Below are 25502 nucleotides of genomic sequence, written 5' to 3'. Positions count from 1 at the left end.
GTGTACAACAGTAACAAATATTGTGTGTTGTACACCAGGGCTCCTCAACCTTGGCGACTCTAAGCTGTGTGGACTTCAACTCCCAGAATTCCCCAGCCAGCCAGCTTTGCTGGGTGAGGAATTCTGGGAGTTGAAGTCCGCACAGCTTAGAGTTGCCAAGGTTGAAGATTATAAACTCAGGCTGGAACAACAGATATGTTAAACTTTTACAGCGAAATGTTTCCTTCTCTATCCTCTTCTGCCGCATTGATGTGAGTTCAGATAGAGAACGTGGAAGCAGAACATTGCAAATTGTGGTTTATCGTGTAGCTGTCAGATCAACATATTCAGAAGCTCTCATTCTTTTTCCAGTGTTGTATCATGGGCGGGTATCCCAAAAACTGAAAAAATTAGGGTGTCAGTGAATCTGAATCAAAATGCTTTATATTTGTTTTTAACTTTTTGATCAAAGTGTAGGTTTCCCAAAATACGTTCATAGGTCAAGTGTTGTTTTACCTAACATTGAATATGACAACCTAGGCATTCACATTCAATAATATAAATAAAATTGCAGAGCCTGAAGGCAATGTAAAGTTTGGCCTAGCCACCTCTGTTGATCACAGCCGGGATAATGCTACAATTTTTACAGTGTAGAATTAAATCATGTATCAATCTCTCTCACACACACAATACAATACTTCTTAGGGTAACATTTCCTAGAGATGAGTGCTGGCAAGCATGATCTTCCAGGCTGAGTTGGAATTAAGGTGAGCATTTAGGCTAGCCAACAATCTTATCTGATAGAAAGAAGAGGGTTACATGGCAAGGTTTTGTAATGCACTCTCTGTCAGCAACATGCTGCAGTACCATAAGAGCATTGGTGTCATTAATGCCTTCAGTCTCATTTTAAAAGCAGAGAATTCACTTTGCTTCACTCACTATTTAAGCTAAAAACTGACCCTACCTCCCATCATTTTATAACTTGCTACCAGAAAACATTTGTTTATTAGGTGGTTTTCAAAATGCCAAAAACAAACAACTCCACTTACTATAAAGACCTCTGAGCTCTCAGGTAACTGGTTTATTGGTTATTACCTTATTAACCTTTGTAAACTTATAGCAGTACAAAAATATTTTTTTTCTTTGAATTAGAATGCATTTCACAAGATTACATTAGAAGAAAGACGCAATTCACCCCATCCTCCAAGCAACAATTTTAGTTGCACTAAATTCCAGCAAAAAGAACCATCAAAAAACAAACAAAGACATTTGTTGGCATTAAAGTAACTGAAGGTGTGGTAAGAGTGGGTGAGATGTTTAAACACAGGAAAATTATTAGATTATTAAATATTACATGTAACAGTCAGTGCAGCAGACAATAAACTTAAGAGAACAGTGCAAGGCAAGTGCAGTGGTGCGTATGGCCCTCATCTTATTATAAGGTGCATCATTAGATGATAGAGGTTGTACAAAGCTCTGTTTTAGGGGGAGTCTTAAAGTGGAGAGTACAGAATACTTCAACCATTGTTGACTTTTGTTGACCAGGCCTACAACCAAAAGCGAGCAATAGCTTGGGGGGATGGCGGCAGCAGCAGTTAATCTTATTAATTTCCAATCCCATGGAAATCTCACCCACGCCAGCCCCTCCGAAGTAAACATGGATTGCACTAGTCCACAGCTTGCTTGAAGTGCACTCCCACCCCCAGCAAGCAGATGATTCGGATCATTTGTATTCTGCATACGGAGGCTAATGGGGAGACTCTGCAGTGGGGTCTTATGCCTAACAAAAAGGGGGGGAAAAGCAGGAAATTTGTCTGAGGCGTCCTTGCCTGTTCTTAGGTAATGGAGTCACTGGTAGTTGGCTATCAGCATGGCGTTTCCTATGGGCTCCAAGTATTATGTACGTTTGCCTATTGGATAATTAAGGGGGTCAGTAAGTGGAAAGACGTTCAGCTCCATCTACTGCTGTTTACACAAGGGCTATAAAAGCTGGGCTGCAATGTCTTTGCTGGGGAAGCCTCCTATCGCTAATCAGTCTGTCCAAGAGAAGGGAGTGGTTGAGCTGAAGCTGGCAAACATGCAACAGCGCATCCACCACCACTCCTGATTTGCCCCCTCACCAACTGTGCACTGCCTAGACTCAAGGTTAAGTTTATTTGGCATCAGACACAGATCAGCACCCTTTGGATGATGGTGGTTCATGCAAAAGCCCCATCACCCATGCTCAACCCTCTCTTCCCAGACAGAAACAGTTAGCCAAGACGATACAGAGAACATAGATTTTCTTTTTAGAAAAAGTTTGCAGGTCTGTAAACAGGTGGGTGGGAAGAAAGTCCACCTGCGCTCCAGAACAGTTTCCCCACGTGGACTAGTCTGTCTCATTGTCCTCATCCGTTATGCTCTGCCCATTCACAGCCAGTGAGTCATAAGGGCCCTGAGACAGGTCTTCAAAGTCATGGCTAGTGGCCGGAGAGATGATGTCTGGACTGGTGTCACAGGACTCCGTGGTCTGCTCTGAGGTAGCAATGGTTGTGGCAGTACTTTTTGGGATCGGATCAAAGTCATCATCTTCAAGGATGGGAGATTCGTGCACATCTGGAAAGGGGAAAGGGAGCAGGATTTGTTGCAGAATATCAGGAAGGCAGGAAAAAGCATTGGATGTACTGACTTTGTTCAGCCTTTAGTACCAGCCTGCCAACAGAACAAAACTGTTTGCTAGCCCTTAATCTCAGCCCCCATTCAACACATGTCCTGGCATACTTAACAGGACAGCTGTTAAAGTTACTAAGATAATGAATGTGAAGCAGTCTATCGTACAGAAACTATAACTAGACTTTTACATTTAATGTTCATAAAAACAGACAATAAATGCAGTATTGAAACAAACGGTCCAAAAATTTAAAAGACTTGGAACAAGAAAAGCATCTTTGACTGGAAATAAAAAGTACCAGTAAACCTCTCTGGGTGAACACTTGGGATACTATCAAGCCTCACTGTACTCAGTTCATTTAATTACTCCTTATAAAAGAGTAGCAGCGGATTCCTAAACTGAGCAGCCAGGTGGATGTGATGATCTCCCAGCTCCCTCTCTGAGTATTGTTTCTGAGCAAGCTATGAAATTATTGGGCCATCCAGCCCACGCTTAACTAGCTTCTTAGTCAGTACCTCATAGAGTACAAATGCTTTGCTGAAATAAAGATATAAATCCACAGCATCCCGATAATCTACCAGGGAAGTATATATTAAATATTATATTTAACAATAATTAACTGCAAGAAAAATTGGCTTACACAGTACCAACCCCCTTTCTTGTAACCTGGTTTTTTAATCCAAAATTTTTGTTAAGCAGGCCATGGTGGCTTGGTTCACACATTAAGCCCTAAAAAGTGGGTGTGCACATCACAGTAAGCCAAAAACATGTAAACCCCATTAAGACTTAGTGTTAAGCATGGACCAAGTCATGCTGTCTTGGATACTGTTAAATGGCATTAAGGTATATTGTTCATTATTCAGCAATATCACCATTGGGAAAACTTGTACTGAAGATAAGCCTACTTACTGCTAAACGCTTCTGGGTACTGTTTTGCTAGCTTTCCTTTCAGTGTTCTGCAAGAAAGAGAAAAGAACTAACTACAACACAGTTGCTGCAAAGGGAGGGAAAACAGGGGCGGGCTATCTCTTAATAGTACAAGGAAAAGAAAGCAGTGTGCAAGCTTTTTTCAGAAGAGATACGCTGCAGCTCCCCTTCAATCTGTATGGACTTTCCCAAGATCCTCTGTTCTAAAGAAGGCTCAGAAGCTGACTGTTAAGTTTTTGATGAAAATTTCAGAGCCATTGAGGAGCTAATGGGGCAAGAGGAGGGCTTGATGACCAAAGGAGTGATACATGTACCTGATCCTCCGGAAAATGCTATCCAAATCCTTCTTCATCTCCACCAATGTCCGGGTGTGGTGGAGGAAGCGTTCGTTCATCTGCTGCATTCGGACACCCGATAGGTTGTTAAAGTTGAGTAGCATCTCATTGGTTTTCTCAAATCGGTCAAGCCTGAACAGAAAGGCAACTGGTCGGATTAGACTGGCACAAATAATGCTGTGAACATGCCCAGGATCCTCTCACAAAAGCACTAGTGTTTGGGGATTCATCCCATTTCACTACTGGCACAGCAATATGGGTTACTCCAGGAATGTGCAACCTTTAGGGCCTCACTTGGCCTTGTGAGGCCTATCAGGGCCCTACCCCAGCTTGTGGGTGGTGCCATGACAAATACAAAATTACACTGAATTAAGCTACATTAAGTAAAAAGGATCAGGGCAAACTAAATTGGATTAAATACAATGTAAACAGGATTTCATGAGATTAATTAAATTGTAAAAAATACATTAAGTAAACATAGTATTCTTAAGTAAAGGTAAAGGTTTCCCTTGACATTAAGTCCAGTCGTGTCCGACCCTAGGGGACAGTGCTCATCTCCGTTTCAAAGCCGAAGAGCCGGCGTTTGTCCGTAAACACTTCCATGGTCATGGCCGGCATGACTAAATGGAACGCCGTTACCTGCCCGCCGAAGCTGTACCTATTAATCTACTCACATTTGCATGTTTTTGAACTGCTAGGTTGGCAGGAGCTGGGACTAGCAGCGGGAGCTCACCCCGTCACGCGGATTCGAACTGCTGACCTTCTGATCGGCAAGCTCAGCAGCTCAGTGGTTTAACCCGCAGCACCACCGCGTCTCTCCCTCCCTCTGTCATATTAAAAAAAAAACTTTGGGTTTTGGGTCTGGGGATTGCACGCAAGAGCTCAGGGGGAGGCTCAGCACTAGGACTACTTCTGGGTGTGCACCTCCTGTTTGACCTTTTCCTCCAGGCATCCTCCTGAGAGGAGCAGGAATTCTCCTTGGAGGCACGTCCTCTCCTTGAGTTCCAAATAAGGAATCTAATTGCTCCAGCTGTGTGACTTTGGGCTGGCGCCTTTCTCTCAGCCCAGCCCACCTCACAGGGTTGTTGTTGTGTGGAAAATAGGAGGCGAGAGCATTATGGATGCCATCTTGCATTGTACAAAACAAAGGCAGGATGTAAATAAAACAAACAAACAAGCAAACAAGTAACCAAGCAAGCCTTCCTTGATGTTTCTAGTACTTAGGAAATGGATCGGGCCAACCTTTATCCTCCAGAATCCCAAAGTTTCTCCCTTCGCCAAGCATCTGCTGCATCATCCCGAGAGCTTTTCTTTTTTTGCATCACTACTCCCATGGGAGGGGCAACAGTTCAGAGGAAGAGCACATGCTAGTCTTTGATTTGGTAGAAGCTGCTTCCTATATGGGACCTATGGACTGGGCTGTTTATGTTATATTGGAACGTGGGTTTGTTTCTAAAAGGTTTTCAGTAAGTGAGCACCTACTGGTTTGATAACTGGCAGGATAGAAAACGAAGGAAAAGACATACCCAGGATGTCCTAGCCTCCTTTCTCTCCAGATGAGAACATCAAGAGAAAAGGATAAGTAATGCAAGAAGTGAATTATCAGCTGGCAAAGGGGGAAAGATTAATGACAGAGAGGAAAGTTTGCTAGGGTCAGAGAAATATAAAGCTGTGAAAAAAATGTATACCACTCACATGTTCTTCTGAGCCAGGATGATGGCGTTTACATCTTCTGAGTTCACCATGCTGAGCACACGGCTGCAGAAGACGTCCGAGGCAGTAGGTTCCATCTTAGACAGGGACTGTAATCTGCCATACATCAGGGCGACAAGAGGGATATGAGATGTGTAAGAAGACTTCCTAGGTTTTAGGAAGTAGGTTTAGAGAGGTGATATAGCCCCTCATGATCTGAGAGACAAACTAGCATTTATGAGAAAGAAGGAAAGCACTCCCCTGAGAAAATAACACCAGTGAGGAACTCAAGCTATACAGTGCTGCAAAAGGGGAAGGAGAACAAGCCTTTTCCGAGATACTAACTTAACCAGCGACCTCTCAAGAACGCACATTTTTTCCATGCCATAAATATATTTATTGATGCAGGACCTTACTGGGAAAATACCAGTAAAATGTGTGCATTCTTGCCCCATTGGTAGATATCTTCATGGGTGAGAAATGCAAATGCTGCTTTCCAGACTGGCCCACCTCACCCACTCCATGCTAAGAGACTTCTCTTCCCATTATCTGAGCTATGAGGTTTTGCTCCTGTAATAAGTAGGAAGATCATTTTCCACAGCCAGTTAGAACACCTGAATGTTGAAATATTTTCCGTCTCCTAAAACAGACCTTTTTAAGACCATCCCTCTGCTCAGTACAGGAAATACCTCACCCCTCATTAAAGCATCGACAGCACATGACTGTCCAGCTTTTGTTTTAACACCTTCAGTGAAAGGGAGCCCAGATCTTCTCCGGGTAAATTGCTGCACTGTTGAACTGTTCTTGCTATTCACAAGATTTTCCCAAGATTCATTTGGAATGCAGTTTCCTACAACTTAAAGTCATTGTTGCCTGGCCTGCATTCTGGAACAAGGGCAAATCTTGACCTTCTTAGAATCCCAACATTAGAAAGGGTCAGTTTGGCCACTGAGTCCAATCTGTACCTTAGTGCAGGAATCCAAATGAAAGCATCCACAGCAGATAACTACTTAGTCTTGGCCTCAATATATCCAATGAAGGGTAGCCTACCATTCTGACTGGGTCACTGGTTCCACTGCCAAACTAATAATAATAACAATAACAATAAATGTATATGCTGCCCACCTCCCGGCGACTCTGGGTGGTTCTTATTGTTCTTACTCTTAGGAATTCTTCCTACATTCAATCAGAATCTGCCTTCTTGCAAAACATGATTCTGATTCCATATCCTGCACTCCAGTGTTTCTCAAGCTCAACAACTTGATGATGGGTGGACTTCAACTTCCAGAATTCCCCAGCCATCATAAAATTGCTCTAGGGCAATGGAAACCAGACCTTCCAGCTGTAATACAGCTTCACCAGCACCAGTCTACAACAGGTACAATCTCCAGTCAGCACTTGTGCAGAGAGTGGGGAGTCTAATCCAATTTGCACCCATACTCTTGGGGTGATGGGAATTGTAGACTAACTTATCCGAGAATTGAGAGATGGGGGAAGTTGCCTTCCTGGGTCAGAACCCAAACTCAAGGAGGCTCCGCCCCCTCCCCGTCAGACCCCTCCCCTCCCCACGCGCAGGTATCCTCGCCCCCAGAGCAGGTATGGCCACGCCTACTGCCCCTACCTGAGGGAGTGAACCAGCCAACGGATCACATGTCGGACGCTAAGGGGGATCCGCCAGCGTGAGCGAAGACCGAGAGCGAGCGAGGAGGGGGACACCGAAAAAGTTTCCCTCTCTTAGAAGCACCACGAAACGTTTCCCCCTGCCATTGACTCAGAGCAGCGCGCTAACTTCCGGGTTGGGCTGGGTCACGTAATGCGTGACCTCGCCGGCGTTTTGCGTGCCGTACGTTCGACTGGAGGGCGGGTTTCCTTGGAAACAGAGGAACCAGTCGCGCTCCTCCGCCAGCCCCGCCCTTCCTCTGCTTTCATTGGATAAAATGTTGCCAGCGGGACCCGCCCCCGAACGTCCAGCCGGCTGAGTTCTGAAAGGGGAGACTGAAGGCTGGGAGGGCCCTGTAAAAGTGGCAGCAGGAGAAGAGTACCTCTGGGAATGGGTAGAGTGTATTTCTCCGTCGACAGCAAGGTAGGCAGTACTCAGCCTCAGGGTTTCTCCCTTCCAACCAGCTACGTCGATCATGATTTTTCTACGCATGTGCAAAATGCATTCCGGGCAATAAATTACAGAAGCCAAGATTTGGGCTTACAGTACGCTGAATGCATTTCTCATCACCACATGCAAAAAAGGGGTCCTTGGCCTGTGCAAGGTTTCTGGGAATGCTCTGAGTGCAGCAAGAGGGCATGAAGTACAGTATATTTTCGCTGCAGAGGGCAAGGCAACCTCAAGGTGTTTTTCCCAGGATTTCAAAGAAGGATTTGTTTTCCTACCAAATAGAACTCGTAGAAATGTGCAGAGTGCATCCCCTGAATATAGTGGGGTAAACACACCTAGTTTGTAGGGTTTCTGGGCATGTACAGAATCTAGGCTTCTTTTCAGGGAGCAGGGTGGCTGCGACTGTCCTGCAGAACCTTGAAATGTATTCCTCCAGCAGTCAGACCTGCCTCAGGCATGACTGTGTTTGCTCAAAAGTAACCCAAGGCTTGTTTTCTAAGCAGTAAAAATACTCTGTCGAAGATCTGGTAGGTGTGCATGTATTTATTTATTTATTTGTCATATTTTTATTACTGCCCATTTCCCCCACTAGGTAAGGGTGTCCATTAGATTTTCTGTCTGGTATATTATCTCTAGTGAATCTTGCAGCAGGGTTCATACTTTATACATAGTAAGCTGTGGTTTTGTTAACAGCACACTAAGCCATACAATCAAATTGCATTGTGGCAGATGTGTCATACACATGCTATGTGTAAATCCAGCTGCTGTGTCACCACTCATCTACTAAATCTGATCTTCAGCAAAGGGTCTCCTTTTACTGCCCCCTTCAAGAAAGAGCCTTCTTCCTGATGATGCCCCAGTTCTGGAATGTTCTCCCTGAAGACATTTGCTTGGTGACTAACTCACTCATTGCCTTTGCAGTGAGAAAACCATTTATTTTCCTTGTAACTTGCGGTATTTATCCCACTGGCTATTTTATGCCACTATTATAATTCACAGCTTTGGGGAGTATTATTTTGGGGGGGGTGTTTTCATTTTAACTTTTATTATTTTTGTAACCCGTTCCTAGGAATATCACTGAAGTATATCCTAGAAGTATCATTGAAGTATAAAAATACTTACAATCAGTCAATAAATACAGAGAGTTCTTACATCTACAAATGCTTGGCTTTGGCCAGGCTGAATTCACTTTTTCATAGTCCATGCATGTATTTTTAAATTTACACAGTGAGAGTAGTCATAGAGTTGGACTCTGTTAACAGTTAATGCTTAACTTTAGGCTGTGCTGAGTAATCCTGAGTGTGCATTCTAGCTGGCTGGGTATTAAAATATTTCCTTTCAAGATTGGAACAAAAGTTAATCTTGTCAAGTATGGTCCCCAAGGCATGAAAACAATCTCCCCTCCCTTTAACTAGTTATCCTACAGCTATTACTTGGAAGTACAATGCCTCTGAGTGGGAAGACTCTATTGTGGGCCATAGTTAGCAATCTGAAATAAAGATTGGGTTGCTGGAGATACTTAGTATCTAATTAAGAACTATGCGATTTACCATTTTTCTCACTGTGTACATGATTTTTACCATTGTTTTGAATGTTAATAATTAAAATCATCTTTGAGATATAAAAACAACCATTAGTCAACTCAATACCAAGAATTTTTTGACCCAGAGAAGACTGGTTTCTCTCCTCTTTGTTTTCTTTTCCCAACATGGAATCCTTCTGCCTTCCCTATTGCTCATTGTCCAGATTTGGGTAGAATTCATGGAGCTGCCTTCACAACAACCCTGTAAGGTAGGCAGATAGGACCATTCCATCAGATCTGGCAGGAGAGGCATGTTATTGGTCCCATCTACTGAGGAATGTCATCTGGCAGGATCCAGAAGAGAGCCTTTTCTGCTTGGCACCTGCCCTTTGGAACATCATTCCCCCAGAACTTAGGTTGGCCCTGACCCTTCTGGGCTTTAGGAAGGGCCTGAAAACATGGCTGTGCCACTGTGCTTTGGGTCCAGTGGTAGCGGTCAGCCTTTCCAATGGTTATACAGGTTGTCCTTGTTTAGTGACTGCCTCATTTAGCAACTGTTCAAAGTTACAACAGGAATGAAAAAGTAACTTTGCAACCAATCCTCACATTTACACCCTTCGCAGGTTTGTAAAGCCAAGGAAAGCTGAAGTCAGATCGTAAGCACAGTCATGGTTTCACTTAGTGATCACTTTGCTTAACAACTGAGTTGCCGGTCCCAATTATGGTCGCTAAACGAGGACTACCTGCATTAAATGGGATGTATTGCTTGTATTCACCTGCTGTGATTATGTTTTGTGTTTAGTTGATTTTTTAATAGTGGCTTTAGTATGGTTGTATGTTTGTTGTTTTTATTCATATTTTTATTCTCACTATTGTTTTTAATTGCTGTGAGCTGCCCAGAATCACATATGAGATGGGTCGCTATACAAATTGAATAAATAAAACAAAATACCTTCCCACAGTTAATTTAGTTTTCATAAGACATAAAGCTGCAATTGAAAAAGAAAGCCATCCCTGCCCTTCATTGTCCTTTTCCCAGTTCTGTTTCCTAAAACTCTTAAGATTGTAAGTTGAGTGGGGGTGATTGATTTTAAAAGAGTTCTGTGTTGCTTCTGTCCTACTTTTCCAGGGAATGTATTCATAGTGGCTGCTGAAATGATGATAAAAGTACTTGTAAATAAAACAAAAATGCAACTAGATCAGAAACAAAAAGGGACATATTATAGATCCGAGCAGAATAGGACAAAATTAAGCACGAAAATAAAATATTTAACCCAGAGCTTAAAAGTAGCAATGCTTTAGCATGATTCTTCTCATTCTTTGATCTGACCAAGGTAGGGTCAGATGGATAATGGACTTTTCCCTAGAATTTCTTGGTTTTACTCCATGCACGTTCCTGTCCCTTTAATAGGCGTAGGTGGTAGAAGGAATGGAAGGCTGTGACTATCAGTCTTTGAATAACAGCTGGGAGGGCCAATAGCATTGATTTCCTGTGGGGACTGGAGGCACTCTGGGGAACTGAGGGGGCGGGGCTGAAACTCGATAATTCCTGAGTCCAGGTGAGTATTGAAGGGGGGGGGGAAATGCTATAAGAACGTCAGAATTAATCAGTGCAGTTGCTGGGTGGAGGTGATGAGTGGAAAGAACAGCTGCTCAGTGTTTGCAAAATGTGGGCAAGGATCCTATTTTGCTTTCCCCTTCCCACTTTTAAACTTTTGGGTCTCTTTAGGGTGGGGGATATAGCTGGTTTCTTAAGTTGGAAGTCTTAACAGTCCTTCTGTGCATGGAGAAAGACAGGGAAGGGGGAAAGAACATCTGGAGCTGGCACTGGGAATGCTCAGTTTTAATTTTTTCCTCCTTTGGGTTATCAGGTTAAAATCTGACCCCAGGAGGTTGGCCACGGAAGTGTGGGGGGTTGTTATTTAAGGCCAGCCCATATTACTTCTCTTCTGCTTTGCCCCGGAAGCTTCTTCTAAATCGGTAGGGATCTTCCTTCCTTTTTCGTTTTCTTTGGTGTGAAAGTCTGCCTCTTCGCCCTTCCCATTTTATTAATTGCCAGGCCAAATAAACACAAGAGTTGTGGGGAAGCTGGTTTGAGTGGACAAAAGTCAAGTTGGTGCAGCTGGTCCCAGCAGACTGCTGCTGCTGTAAGTCTCCCCATTCTCAAGATGTAAGAGATTCTGGGTTGCTTTGGCAAAGTCAATCTGGCAGCACCTTTTCCAACTCACAAATTTTATTAAAAGGCTGATGAAAGCCGATGCTTTTTAATAAAGGTGCTAGTTGGAAAAGGTGCCACCGGATTCCTGGTTTTTTTTGCCCCATCCCCTAACATGGCTGTTGTCCTATAGTAGTGTTTCTCAACCTCGGCCACTTTCAGATGTGTGGACCTCAACTTCCAGAATTCCCCAGGCTGGGGAATTCTGGGAGTTGAGGTCCACACATCTGAAAGTGGCCGAGGTTGAGAAACACTGCCCTATGTTGTCTACAAGAAGCGCTGAGTTTCTTTGGCTGTAGCAATATCAATACTGGTATTACAGCTTTTGATTTCAGTAAGGCTTTTCAGTGCTGGGTACATGCCCCGTTAGCTTATTTTGCTGCTGTGATCCCAGGTGTGTGTCCCCCGACATCAGCCCCATTTCCTATGGGAATCTGATGCTAGCTAGTTTGCAATCTAAGCTAGTTTGTAGTTTTTTGCAACTTTTCACTGAGACTCAGGGAGGCTTGGGTTCATTAGCATTTACTTCACAGTCAGCCTGCCACTGGATCTAGCTCTTAACCCGTTCTGGGCTGCGTGTGTAGAGAAGTGTGTGAGTATAGTACAAAAAAATAATAGGGTCATATTATTAAATGATGAGATGAAATGTAACTGTGCCAGCGAGAGTGTGCAAAGTGCTAATTCTTACAGTACAAGGTGAGTTAGTGATATTGGTCTCTTTGTGTAAAAATTTAGAGGTGTACAACTAGGGTCCCAGAAGTGCAGAGCCCACAAATTGTAATTCTTAATGTGAAAGAACGTGTCGGGATGAAGCAATAGTTAATGGCATCTGGATGCCACACCTGAACTTGGGTTAAGTAGTATGGGAAAAGTAGAGCTTAGACACTTGTATAGATTAGAAACTTATAGCTTTGAGCACTGAAGAACAAAGTGGGGGGGGGGAGAAGGCATGCATTCCACTCACTGCCGTTAGAAATGTTTGGGTGAAGACTGCATCTCAAGGTCAGGGCCTGGCACTGTTTGGAATGAAGAAACGCCTGAAAACGAAAGGGAATTTCACAGTTAATTACAGAAAAAAGTAGGAAGTAGGAGAGTGACTGGAATGTTTTTAAGGGAAGCTTTGGGCATGAAAAATCATCCATGGCTTCGAAAGAGTTTGGAACCATATCCTAATAAAAGAACTTTCCATATATCCTATATGCCACGTACTGGGCATTACTGTTAGGATTAAAAGGACCAAGAACCTCACAGAAGGAAGAAATTATATACATGGGAGAGTGATCATATTCACTGTTTTTAATACTTCTGTGTTAATTAACTGTATGTGCAGTGGATTTCATTGTTGAGGCCCTGTTGGGATTAAGTGTGGCTGTTGTCCAAACAATTTGCCTGCATTTGGCTTAGCCATTCTTTTGCAGCCTGGTGCCCACAACATTGACTGGATTTCAACTGTTGTAGTTCTCAACCCTTGGCCACATTGAGGAGCTAAGATCCAACACACATGGAGGCCAACATGTTAGGGAAGGGAGAGGGAGCACATTGATTAGATGAGGCCATTTTGTGGGTTTCTCCATGGCAGGTAGTGTGATTTCCTGAATGATCCTCCTGACACTAATTCAGTGGTGATGCCTTCCATGCAGCATTTTCTGAATGTGATGTGTTTCCATTGCTTTCGTTGTGAAATCAGGTGACCTCCTTCTTCTGTCTTGCAAAAATATTTTGCGAGCTGCTAGTCCACATGATACCACAGCTAGGTCATGTGCTGGATTAAAATGTTTGCCTTTCCTGGAAAATGATGCTCACCACAAATAAAAGGCAGCTTACCATCTTGCTTTTTTTCTCTCCTCTGCTTAGAAAAAACTGAGTCATGACAATGCATGACTCGTCAGGCAGGTTTTATTGTCCTGTTCTTGAGCAATGAGCTAAGTTGTTTCTTATATTAGAGTTCCCTCACATCTTGCTTAGCAGGGGTGAGCCACTGATATTCAGTTGTATGAATAAGACCCAACCATTAGTTGTTAAGATGAGCTGCCAGAAAACGAATAAGTCTGTAATGTCTGTCTGTATTATTTGCTTAGGGTTTAAACATGGTGGTTCTATAGAGCTGTAATAGGTGCCAATAGGTCCCTAGCCTTTTTCTGTCACTTGTCCCTGTTATCTGGAATTAGAAATCTTCTATCTCCAGATAGTTGGAAAAAATGTATTTTGGGGCTATTGATACAGCTCTCCTTTATTCCTTAAGACACCCCAGATAGTTACCATGACTAAATCTTGTAACAGGGAGTTCCATAAGCTTAATGACATGTTGTGGAAAACACTTCCTGTTGTTTGCAACCTTAATCCTGTTGACAGTGGAGTTTCCTTGACTGAGGAGATGGAAGATCAGTGTGGAGGGTTCTTCACTGTGGTGAGCTGGAAGGAATCTCTGTATTTGTGTTTGAATGTTTGTAGATTTAAGAGGCATAGAGACATGTCTCAGGGTGGAGTTGTTGAGTTTCCAAGTCTCACCCCTGGAAATTTATTTATTTAGTAGACTCGTTTCCTGCCTTTCGTACAGGAGCTCAAGACGGCATACATAGTGTGTTCCCTTCTCCTATTTTGTCCTCACAACAACCCTGTGAAGTAGGTTGGGGTGAGTTAATGAGTGGGCCGGAATCACCTAGGGAGCTTCAGTGGCTGAGGGGGGATTTGGATGTGGGTCTCCCCCATACAGCACCTTAACTACTAGAAGCAATCTGTGAAATTGGTTGAATTAATATGACAGACTGAAACACCTCTTTAAGGGAATCCTGGTTTGTGGTGCTGGAAGCTCTGCTCCCTGTTGACTAGAAACAGAAGTTCCAACTACTTCTCAGTCTCAAAACTTGTTTGCTCTTAGCCTAGCCCACCTCGCAGGGCCATGGTGAAAATGAATGCTTAGATAAAATGAGGACGGGGTGCACTCCCTTTCCTCCAGAGTCATGGCACGAAGGCTAAAAATCGTATAAATATAAAAACTACAGATGTTTTTAGCCTTGTTAGACCAGCAGAACCACTGGCATTTTGCTCCTATAGCTGATTTGCACCAGGTCTCCATCTATGCAGACCCATTTCCCCAGGGATCTGTTTCTCCTTTCACTGATGGTGATTTTCAAAGCCTCATGTACTTAAAGCTAAGTTAAGGGCACATGGACCCTTAACTCTGAAATGGAGCCTTTTAAAATCAGTTTTAGCCCCTCCGCTTAAAGTTATCTCAGACTAGTGTTGGAAGAACAGCAAGCTCAGAAGGTTGATGATGAGATTATTTCTCTGGTAGAAAATAGTTTCACTTTAAGAAACTTGCTGTTTTGTAAAATTAGTAGCACAATGAATGAACGCAGGAGGAGTAAAGAGGGGCAGCTGGATTGGATCATAATCTCTGCTAGGCAACTTTTTTCGGATCCTTCCTAGAAAGGGTGAGATTACTGACCTGCTCAACTTTTCAGACATTCTGAAATCAGCATGTTAGTGGTTTCAGCAGCGTTATCTACTTGCCAAATGAAGTTTGAGTTCCTTTGAATTTAATATTTATATTTATACAAGTAAAGCATTAAGTGTATACAGGCTCACCTATCAAGCTCCACTGAATTAATCTCTGCTTGTTTTTGAGTAGATATGCCTAGGGCTGTATCATAAGCCCACTGTTTTTTTGTTTTTTAATGTTCCAAGATTTCAGTTCAACTGGTTTTGCTTATTGAAATAGTCCAGGGTTTTTCAAACTTGGCAACTTTAAGATGTGTGGACTTCAACTCCCAGAATTCATGCTGGGAGTTGCTGGCTGGAGCATGCTGGCTAGGGAATTCTGGGAGCTGAAGTCCACACATCTTAAAGTTGCCAAGTTTGAAAAACAGCGAAATAGACTCATTAAAATGATATACCTCATATACAATTCTCACAGTGTGTACATGTGTATATGTATGAAACATTGAAATGTTAGCCAAGTAAACATGCTTTGTCAGATCTCTGTTTGGGTTCTGGAATACTTGCTAGATTTATGGGTTTTCTGGAAAACCCACGTCATTCATTCTGCCTTATGTTTTATTTGGGGTTAAAAGAATGGATGAAATGTTCTGTGCAAAGCACTTTGGTCAAAAGCACCCCATAAAAGCTAACCAACAACAGATTTGGAGTTCGGAGGAGTTGCTGAGGTCACTGTAATTTCAACTCCTTCAGGATAATTGTAGTATGTTTATTTTTCCACAGTGTGATGAGGGAGGAAACAGAGAAGATCTACTGTATTAGTTTAAAGCTTCTGCAGCAGTATACAAAGTTTCTTATTTTCCTTCCAAAGAAGTATTGTTTCTGGTGTCAGTAATTTCAATATCTTTCACAACTGAAATGTCAAACCAGGATTGATTTTAATATTTGTTTGGAAACATCAGCAGCTACCAAATGGTTTGGATTTTAAGGAATGCTTGCCTTGAAGCTCAATCTCTTCTTTCTTTTCTACGTAGCTTTTAAAGCTATGAGTTGCTTGCCTCCCTTTCTCCCTCTCTCATATTCTTCCTCCCTCCCTCTCCCATTTCCTAAATTTCCTCCCTCCCTCCCTCACTGTAATCTATATGGACCCCTGGAGCTTGATAGCAATAAAAACAATAAAAGTGATATTAACACCGAAAGCAAGACCATAATATAGAACCACACAGGGCTGTGATTATAAGCTATGCCTCCCATGTTTCCTCTTTTGTGACAGCTTTTAGATCGTGGCTGCTTGGGGTACAATCTGTTTTCTTATCATTATTTTATACAGTACCACACTTATTCATTTATGCAGAAATAATATATTATGCTGCTATTGTGTTCTTTGTTAATGCTATGCTCCATTGGTTACCCCACGTGGGCCAAAGAGCACATCTGAAACCTACTTGTAATGGAATTTGGGTCATGGAAGGGATGGCTATCTATCAAAGGAGTTTCTCAACTTATGGAACTCCTGGTCACAAGATGTGGCAATAAATGCTGGTTGACACAGATTTTAATAGGATGAGTGAACTTCACAGAAGAGGAGATAGATGCATTGTTGGCAATTAACCATGATGGCTAAATGAATACTGCAGGCTCAGTGTTAGTCTATCTGCTGGAGAGCAACTGCAAGAGAAGGCAGTTTTTCCTTATCTCTGGAGCCAGGCTAGTACTTAGGTAGTTGATCGCATTTGATGACACTCCTCTCCACCTGAGGGTTGGCAGACAGAATTTTCAGATGTAAAGTGAAGAATGGCCTTTTCTTCCCATAACTTTAGCCAGTTTATGTAGTTTTCTAAGTGATTCTCACCCTTTTGGATTAACATATTAATATTAATATTAATTAATTAATACTAATATTTTTAAATGTCTCACTGTATTTTCATTGTTCTCATTAAAGGAACATAACTTGTTTTTCTTTTTTCTTTTTTTGGTAGCTGTTTGACTGCTTTTTTTTTTTTTTTAGTAAAGCAGGAAGAAAAAATACTTTATATAAAATAAAAACATTCTGCAGTGTGGATTCCCTGAAATGTGAAAGAGGCTGTTGAGCTGGGAGTCCAGTAGGGCTGTTCTTCATTTTGGGTCCTTTTAGAAAGGACTGGGACTTTGTGGCATATGTTTTGAATTTTTTTTTAATCCGTTTAGTTGTGTACAATTCTCTCTGGACAAGTCCCTGCAGTTTTCTTGGCAAAGTTTTTCGGAAGGGGTTTGCCATTACCTCCTTCCTAGGGCTGAGAGAAAGTGACTGGCCCAAGGTCACCCAGCTGGCTTTGTGCCTAAGGCGGGACTAGAACTCATGGTCTCTCGATTTCTAGGCTAATGCCTTAACCACTACACCAAACTGGCTCATGTTTTGAATAGTTATTGGTACAGTGTTTGTATTCTATTCCTTTCATAAATAAGGGAGGGAACCATCCATGCACGCTAGGAATGGGAGGCTAATTTTCTGAAACAGGAGCAAAGAATCAACAGAATCAGGACAAGGTGTCCTCTTGACTTCCTTCTCTCTCCAACCTTCTGCTCCTTGCAGCTCAGCTGATCAGTAGCGCGCTGGCGCCATGGCTTCTGGAGGGGAAGACCTGGATGACTGGGCGGGCACCAGTCTGGTCAACCTGACAGCACCTGAAATGGCCGCCACCCAGACCTCCATGATTGACAGCGGGGAAGATTTTGAAGTCCTGGATAATACAGAAGATGGGGATTTAAATGGTCTCCCCCCACTGGAGGATGTCCCCACCAGCCAGGCCAAAGAAGACAACCAAGCAACGGAAGTGGAGCATCCTGCCAAGGAAGAGTCAGAGGCAACCCAGGAATGGCTTGATGTTTTAGGTGGGACCATAGCTTTTATTTTATTTATTTATCAAATTTCATCACCGCCCATCTCCCCAAAAGAGGGGCTTTTATCCACCTCCCTGCTGTTCTTCTAGTCCCCAACATTCCTTGAGTCCCTTTCTAAGTGGTGATGATGGTGATGAACTGTGATTGCATTTATGTCTCACCTTTATTCCACCCCCCCAAATCAACTGGCATGTATTGCATGTTCCTTGGGCAGGTACCACTAGGTTTATATCAAACTCCTCCCCTGTGGATGGGGTGGGATGGGACCACCACTCTCAGAATTCTCAGCCAAGGGGCCAGGAACCCTGGGAATTGCAGTCTTAATAGATCTGAAGGACATCTCTCCATTCTACATTTTTGTTGGAGTACAGCTTCCATCATCCACAGTCAGTATAGCTCTAAGTTGGAGACAGGTCTTCTAACAAGTTCCTCTTCTCTCGATCCCATCTCCAGGGAGCGGCCTACTGAAGAAGAAAGTCATCATATCAGGCCAAGGTCAAGAGAGCCGGCCCGTCAAGGGCCAGGATGTGACCATCCGGCTTAAAGTGATGCTGGAAGATGGGATGGTGGTGGAGGAGGACCCCAGTCTCACTTTCACGCTGGGGGATTGTGATGTCATCCAGGTGCATATGTGTCTTGACCCATCATTGTCATGACTAGCAACAAGCATTCCCAACTGTCCCACCAACTGATGGAAAGAATGAGGACTAGAACATTACTTTCGATTTGGTTAGACATTTAAAGGCAAGCAAGATGGAATGGCAGGTTGGAATCACTTGGCTGATAGCTGTTGGTGACCTGTGCCTGGAAAGGTGGAAAGGTGGAAAGGTGGCCCTCACCCACACTGTTACTATATAGCCTTCATAGAAGAACTAGAGTTCAGGGTTAGGGATTCTGTGCAGATTCCTGTTGAAAAGAAATTGGGAGCAGGTGTCCTGAGTTGTTATAAGCAGCAAATAAACAGGAAGCAAGGGAAAACATCTAACTGGCTGACAGATACTCTAGGCTCCAAGTCTTTAGCCTCTTTGAAAAGTCCCTTCTCTGCCTTGGATTTAGGAAACTAACAAGAGGAAAGGTGGCGAGCAAATAATCAATCTGGGTGACCTTCAGTGTTCCTTATTAACAGTTTGGGACCAAAACAGCTTATTGGTCACCTTCTAGATATATCTCCCTGGGTAATTCATGCCATGTGGGATATGCTTTGGTTCTCTCCCCCCTCTGAAGTTGGGTAGGGGGCCACAGGGGGCACAGATCTTTTGGTAGCTGCACCACATCTGCCTTTTAAAGATCTGCCTTGGCTCCTGGTTATTTCAGCAACTGGTAAAAACTGTCTGGCTCTTTCAAACTGACATTGGGTTGTTTTGTTTTTTGTTACTATGGTCCCCCTTTTTTTATTCTTGACTCAGTTCAGTCTCAGGGGTGACACTGAAGGTTGGGTGGTTTTTTAAAAAAAAATTAATGGACAGCAATGCGTGACATGTTGCTTTAAAATGTTTGATGCTGGCTTAGTTGGGTGTTAGCTTCTTTTTAAAGAAAGCAGGTTATAATTTTTACAAATATGTTTAAACACTGAAGTCTAACCTGAGTTTTCATATAAGAAGTTGAAAAGGGTCTGTTATCTAGAGACACTGGGGACCTTTAGCATCTTGTATTGGTGGTCTATAGCTAGCTATGGATGCATCTCTTAAATGTTGGCTAATCCATTGTCTTCCCTCTAATGGGGTTTATGAATGATCATTTCTCTTCCCTACAGCAGCACCTTACCACCCAAATTATTTTCCTTTCCCTCCTCCTTCCTCTTCACAGGCCCTGGATCTCTGCGTACAGCTGATGGACATGGGGGAGATGGCACTTATCACTTCAGATGGGAAATATTGCTTCGGCCCACAGGGGAGGTATGTGAGGAAGTGGAAAGAAGCTGGGGTTTTTGGCAGGGGTGGGGTAGCTTGCTTATTTATTTATTTATCTATCCAGTTGGTATAGCTGCCCATCTCAAACCAGTGACTCTGGGTGGCAAACAATAATAAAAACAGTTAAAACAGTTAAACACAATACAAAAGAAATTAAACAAATAGCAGCCAAGAGATATTATAATCCATTGGTGTCAACACAGCCAGGAAACGGGGCCCTTCACACATTCGGGACCCCAGGCCTGGGCATGTAGCCAGGTCTTCAAGGCCTTCTGAAAAGCCAGCAGGGTCAGGACCATTCCAGTCTGAGGAGGGAGGACGTTCCAAAGGGCAGGCACTACGGCAGAAAATGGATGTCTCCTGGTCCCTGCCAACTGACATTCCTTGGCTGACAGCAGCAGTTAGCTATGATAGCTATAGGGAATGTCCATTCAGAGGAAGCCTCTCTGAATTTCCAGCTGGTGGACAGAAAATTCAGAAAGGTTATTGGTTCTGCTCATGGGGTTCCTTGAAACAGTTGAAGTTTTGTTTGGCTGCTAAAAGTTGGGCTAGGTGGATCTCTAATCCACTTGCACTGTTCTAAGAGGCATTAAATAGATCTTCTCATGGCCACCTCATGCTTAGAAGCAGCCCACTTCAGAAAACAGGAGCATTAGGAGGCATCAGGGACAGGTCTTTGGACTCTACCTGTTGAATTTCCTGGAGGTACTTGGTTGGACACAGGATGCTGGGTGATGAGCCTGTGGACATAACCTAGCCAGTGATTCTTGGGTGCTTTCAGCCATGAAAGTCAGGAATGGAGCCATGGCTGCAGCAACTGACCTATGAAATACTGGGAAGAAATCCTTCATTGAATCCTCTGATACCCAATCCTTTCTAACTAAATTACAATTTCCTATGAAGTCCAGGATAGGACACTGTTTGTTTGTTTGTTTATTACTGCACTTTACAACTGGAGCCAAATGTAGTTTCCAATTCTGTTGAGTAAACTGGCATTAAAATCCAGGTACCTGCTTTTTACTGTACATTAAGCCAGCCAGGATGTTGTCACCAATGGAGGCCTGTAAAGGGTAGAAGAGATATGGAGAAGCTTGAAGAGAGATGCTGGCTCTCCACACTATAATACAGTCTGTGCAAAGATTTGAAGAACAAAATGTGATTCGGAATGTGCTTGGACATGTATGTAGCCCCTGCTGAGAAAGTTGTAAAGCAGATGGCATTTTTTCCCAAGCGTCCATCCATGGTTGCCCTCAGCAGCTGACATGTGAACCTGGGGAAAGATGTAGCTGCTTTAAGGTGCTCCTGACAGATACTCTGTGTGCGCCCACATGTTCTCTGAAACACATTTTGCCTTTTGAATCCATAAACTTGCACAGCCTTAGAAGACTGGTCTGGTCTGTGGTATGAGGCATAGGGTTCATTGGAAAGAACTAGTGGTTTGACCACTCTAGGCAACTGAATGTTGGGTTTATTGAACTTTGATATGATCCGGGACGGCAGTCCATAGGTCAGACTTTCTTAACTTTTTGACCCTGGAGGAGCCCTTGAAATATTTTTCAGGCCTCGGGGAACCCCTGCACATTCAGGCTCAGATATAGGCCAGAAGTTACAAAATTATTCTATTTGTTTCAGGGACAGGCCCATATATATGCCTTAACAGTGTTCTTTGTCATGAGTACTGATGGCAAGCAGGAGGGGGCCTCTATCCAGGGGGGAAAATGCATGCGTAGTACTGAGGAGTAAAGCAGCCATTCAAAGAGACACAGATCAGACCCGCCTTAACTTTGGGGTTTATCCGTCTGGGTTTTTCCCACGCTTCTTCAGTTTGTTAGGATTTTCTGTCTTATGTAGCAGTAATAAACGCTAGAGACCTATTCCTCGTCTCAGCGTGGTTCCTGACTGTTAGGACATTCTTAAACTAAAAATAAAGAACGAAACCTACCTCTTTAATGTGAAGTTGCCCAAATTTGAAATAATTTTTAAAATAAATCGTGATCTCCCCAGGAACCCCTAGTGACCTCTCATGGAACTAGGCCACAGAACCCTGCTTGAGAAACCCTGGCCTAGGTACTCTGAATGAAGCTGTTGATCTCTTCCGAGCAGGAGTCCTGACATCCCTCCTGATGCCTCCTTAACTCTCGAGGTGGAGTTGCTGGCAGCCCAGGATGCTCCTGATTTGGAACTCCTTAGTGGGAAAGAGAAAATCTCGTTGGCTAACCGGAAGAGGGAGCGCGGCAATTTCCACTACCAGCGAGCAGATTACGTTCTGGCTGCCAACTCCTATGACGTTGCTCTCAAAGTCATCAACTCTAATTCTAAAGGTACCTGATTCCTCCCCACCCGCTGCCTCGCCCAGTGAAGAAGCCTGGCCTCCATCCAGTGCTCAGTATGGGAGAGTGATTTGTTTTCTACCAAGTGCTGCTCAATAGCTGAGAACTAGCAACTTAATCCTTATTTTAAAAAATGCCCCTTGAACTCTGTAAGACACAGTAGGTGTTAATATAAATATGTAGCAGGTAAAGCCTCAAATGGAGATGTATTCCTGGTGATGGTCTGGATATGTCCTTGGAATATTCTGGGCAACATGATGGAAGTGGTATGTCATTGACTTCTTCTGGGATTTCTTTTTTTCAATTTCCCAGTCTAGCCCACATCCCTAGATTTCCAAGTGGTCCCATCCACGTACTACCCCCAGCCAAGTGTGCTTAGCTTTTTGAGATGAGCCAAGGTTGGCTAGGTGGTGCTGCCTAGTTGGGCAAATACAGAACACTGTATTAAAAGAAATTAAAAGTGCCACATAAGTATCTCCCATTTGCTTCTGAACACTTTGAAAGTTATTTGTTTGTTTGTTAATTAAGGTGGTGGAGGTTGCAAGATAGAAGCAGGAGATTGTCCAGTTCAATATCTTAATAACTTTAAGCAAAATTGTAAAATATTGCTCTATCCACTAGGACAGACATCTCCAACCTGACACCTCTCTGATACATTGGATTTCTGCTCCATAATTCCCACCCAGCATGGAGGGCATCGGGCTAGAGAAGGCTGCCCTCTGGATAGCTCTGCCCCCTGTCCTGAACCACAGCTTTTCCCCAGTCCTAACTCTGCTCTTTTTTCCCTGCAGTGGATTTCAGTGAGGAAGAAGAGGCAGAGCTGGTGGAAGTGAAGATGAAATGCTTGAATAATTTAGCAGCTTCCCAGCTTAAGCTGGACCATTACGAGGCTGCCTTGCGATCCTGCAATCAAGTGTTGGAGCAGCAGCCAGATAACATCAAGGCTCTGTTCCGGAAGGGAAAGGTAACAAGGTGTTTGGGGCCAGGGGACTGTCAAAGTGGGCAGTCTCTGGGTCTGATGATTGGGAGATGGAACTGCCAGTCAAAGGCTGGCAGCACTTGGCACCTCCTCCCAAGTTATATTCTAATAGGACAGTGTTTCTCAACCTTGGCAACTGTAAGATGTGTGGACTTCAACTCCCAGAATTCCTCAGCCAGCATAGCTGGCTGGGGAATTCTGGGAGTTGAAGTCCACATATCCTACAGTTGTCAAGGTTGAGAAACACCGTAGTAGTAGGAGGAACCTTGGAGTGAGGGATCTGCAGGTGGAAGAACAGATCTGAGTGAGGCTGGGAGAGAGTTAGGAATAATTTTAGGGCCTGAGTAGACTAGTATTGGAGGGATATAGATTATTTGTAGAAATAAGGGAACCTATTTTAGGTTTTTATATTAACCAGGCTTCTCTGCTATCCTGTATCTTCCCCATAGCCTACTCAGTTATGTTAGGGTAAAGGTAAAGGTTTCCCTTGACGTAAAGTCCAGTCGTGTCCGACTCTAGGGGGCGGTGCTCATCTCCGTTTCTAAGCCTTAGAGCTGGTGTTGTCCGTAGACATTTTCCGGGTCATGTGGCCAGCATGACGACACGGAACGCCGTTACCTTCCCGCCAAAGCGGTACCTATTGATCTACTCACATTTGCATGTTTTTGAACTGCTAGGTGAGCAGGAGCTGGGACTAGCAACGGGAGCTCACCCTGCCGCGCGGTTTCGAACCGCCGACCTTCCGATCGGCAGTTCAGCGGTTTAACCCGCAGCGCCACCGCATCCCTACTCAGTTATGTTACCTTAAAGAATTTCTAAACCCTCAAAGGGAATTAGTGGTGGCAACAGAATAAAAGACACCCCCCCCCCAACTAGGCAGGCAGGCAACATTGATTAAGTCAGATGTTTCCTGACTGGGAACTTTTTCAGCTAATGGATCCAATTAATAGATTCAGGCAGCAGTCTTGTGGACTATTTCCTAGGAGTAAGTTCAGAGCAGGGCTAATGTCTGAATAAACATGCTCTCTGAATCTGCATGTATGCATGCATGGATGGATGGATAGATAGATAGATCACTGTGATACAGGGAGGACAAGCATACTTCTTTCTCTTGAGATAAAGAAAGTGTGGCAAGAAGTATAATTTTTGAAGAGGAATTTTGACTGAGATAGAGGCCCAGAGAAACAGGGAGCTCCTCCTTTCTTTTTTTCAAATACGCATTTTCATAAACATGGTGAGCTGTATTTCACAAGAGGCTTTCCTGCCTGTATAGGGGAGAAATCATCTCAAATGTACAGTGGTGCTTAAAAGTTTGTGTACTTTTGAATTTTCAATATTTCTGCATAAATATGACCCAAAACTTGATCTGTTCTCCACACAGGTCCTAAAACAAGAAAAAGAGAACCCAGTTAAACAAATGAATCAAAAACATTATACTTGTTCATTGATCTATTGAGGAAAATGATCCAATGCTACATATTTGAGTGTGGCAAAAGTATGTGAGACTTGTATGGAGAACAGATCATGTTTTAAGTTGTATTTATGCAGAAATATTGAAAATTCAAAAGGGTTCACAAATTTTTAAGCACCACTGTACTTGCTGTTTTCTGCTTAGGAAAAAAATGGAATTGGTCAAAACTTTTTGATGGATTTCATCAGTTAAATATTGTGTCCTATTAATTTATGGGAATCACTTCTGATAATTTTCCAGGGAAGTAAACTCACTTTTTAAGAGGCAAACAGAGGCTTTCAAAAGACCTGCGTTAAACCAGAAATTGCCCAGTTCTTTTCTCTCTCTGCTCTTCTAGGTTCTGGCTCAGCAAGGGGAATACAGTGGGGCCATTCCAATCTTGAAGGCTGCTCTGAAGTTGGAACCAGCAAATAAGGTAAGCATTGGAATCTGACCTGTAACTGGGGCAGAGAAAACAAACAGTGGTCTGTGAGCACCAAACTGTCCCTGGGCACCTTCCTTCAAGGCTGCCAAGCTTCTTACCTTACCTGCCTATGTTTCTTTAATTTTTTTTTCTTGCTTTATTTAATGAAACAGAGCAAAGAGAAAAAGACAAAACAATAACAAAAAGAAAAAAGAAACCAAGTACAATAATAATTTTATTATTATTAGATTTATATCCCCCCTTCATTTTGTACAACTCAAGGCATGTATGTAGTGCCTCCTATTTTCCCCCAACAACCACCCCATGAGATGGGTTGGGTGACTGGTTGAAAATAACCCAGGGAGCTTCCATGCCTAAGGGAGGACTTGAACTCACAACCTTGACCATTATACCAAACTGATTTTTCATGTATATATTTTTTCTCATTCATAAACACACACACACACACACATATAATACAACAATTTTTATTAAAGTGACCGTGTTTTGTTGTAATTGTCCATACGTAATCTGCATTTGTAAGCAGCTCATTGATAAGCTGCAAATAACAATCAGGTCTTCAATCCACAGAGTAATTAGAGCCATGAATTTATCTTTCCAGTATTATGGATTAGTCTCTTAGCAATTAAAAGGCCATGGA

At 43.1% G+C, this 25502-nt stretch overlaps 2 protein-coding genes across 5 annotated transcripts in view; one reads left to right on the top strand and one right to left on the bottom strand.

The window, feature by feature from the left end:
* Positions 1–1040: 1040 nt before the first annotated feature.
* On the bottom strand, positions 1041–7383 carry KXD1 (KxDL motif containing 1). 2 transcript variants are annotated; one of them, XM_063290801.1, is made up of 5 exons: positions 7205–7383; positions 5587–5700; positions 3871–4023; positions 3539–3585; positions 1041–2574 (listed from the first exon to the last, which is right to left on the bottom strand). In XM_063290801.1, exons 2-5 carry the CDS (start codon positions 5679–5681, stop codon positions 2348–2350), a joined length of 522 nt encoding a protein of 173 aa, XP_063146871.1. In that variant the 5' UTR covers positions 5682–5700; positions 7205–7383; the 3' UTR covers positions 1041–2347. The 2 variants fall into 2 exon arrangements, with proteins under 2 accessions (XP_063146871.1, XP_063146870.1); XM_063290800.1 differs by lacking the exon at positions 7205–7383 and having other exon boundaries at positions 5587–5845.
* Positions 7384–7531: 148 nt separating this feature from the next.
* The window catches only part of FKBP8 (FKBP prolyl isomerase 8), a 55484-nt gene continuing 37513 nt past the window's right edge, over positions 7532–25502 (top strand). For 2 of the 3 annotated variants that reach the window (XR_010066966.1, XM_063290797.1), the window contains exons 1-7: positions 7532–7666; positions 17441–17739; positions 18202–18371; positions 19555–19643; positions 21762–21979; positions 22780–22952; positions 24776–24853. Coding sequence is in view for 2 of the 3 variants with exons in the window: in XM_063290797.1 (XP_063146867.1) it covers positions 17469–17739; positions 18202–18371; positions 19555–19643; positions 21762–21979; positions 22780–22952; positions 24776–24853 (999 nt within the window). In the remaining variant the exon portion in view is untranslated. Of the gene's footprint in view, positions 7667–10714; positions 10775–17440; positions 17740–18201; positions 18372–19554; positions 19644–21761; positions 21980–22779; positions 22953–24775; positions 24854–25502 lie in introns of those variants that run through there. The other variant, XM_063290798.1, reaches the window with a different exon arrangement.

Source organism: Candoia aspera, chromosome 1 (assembly GCF_035149785.1).
Source record: "Candoia aspera isolate rCanAsp1 chromosome 1, rCanAsp1.hap2, whole genome shotgun sequence".
NCBI classification, from domain to species: Eukaryota; Metazoa; Chordata; class Lepidosauria; order Squamata; family Boidae; genus Candoia; species Candoia aspera.
This window is presented reverse-complemented; position numbering and strand designations above follow the sequence as displayed.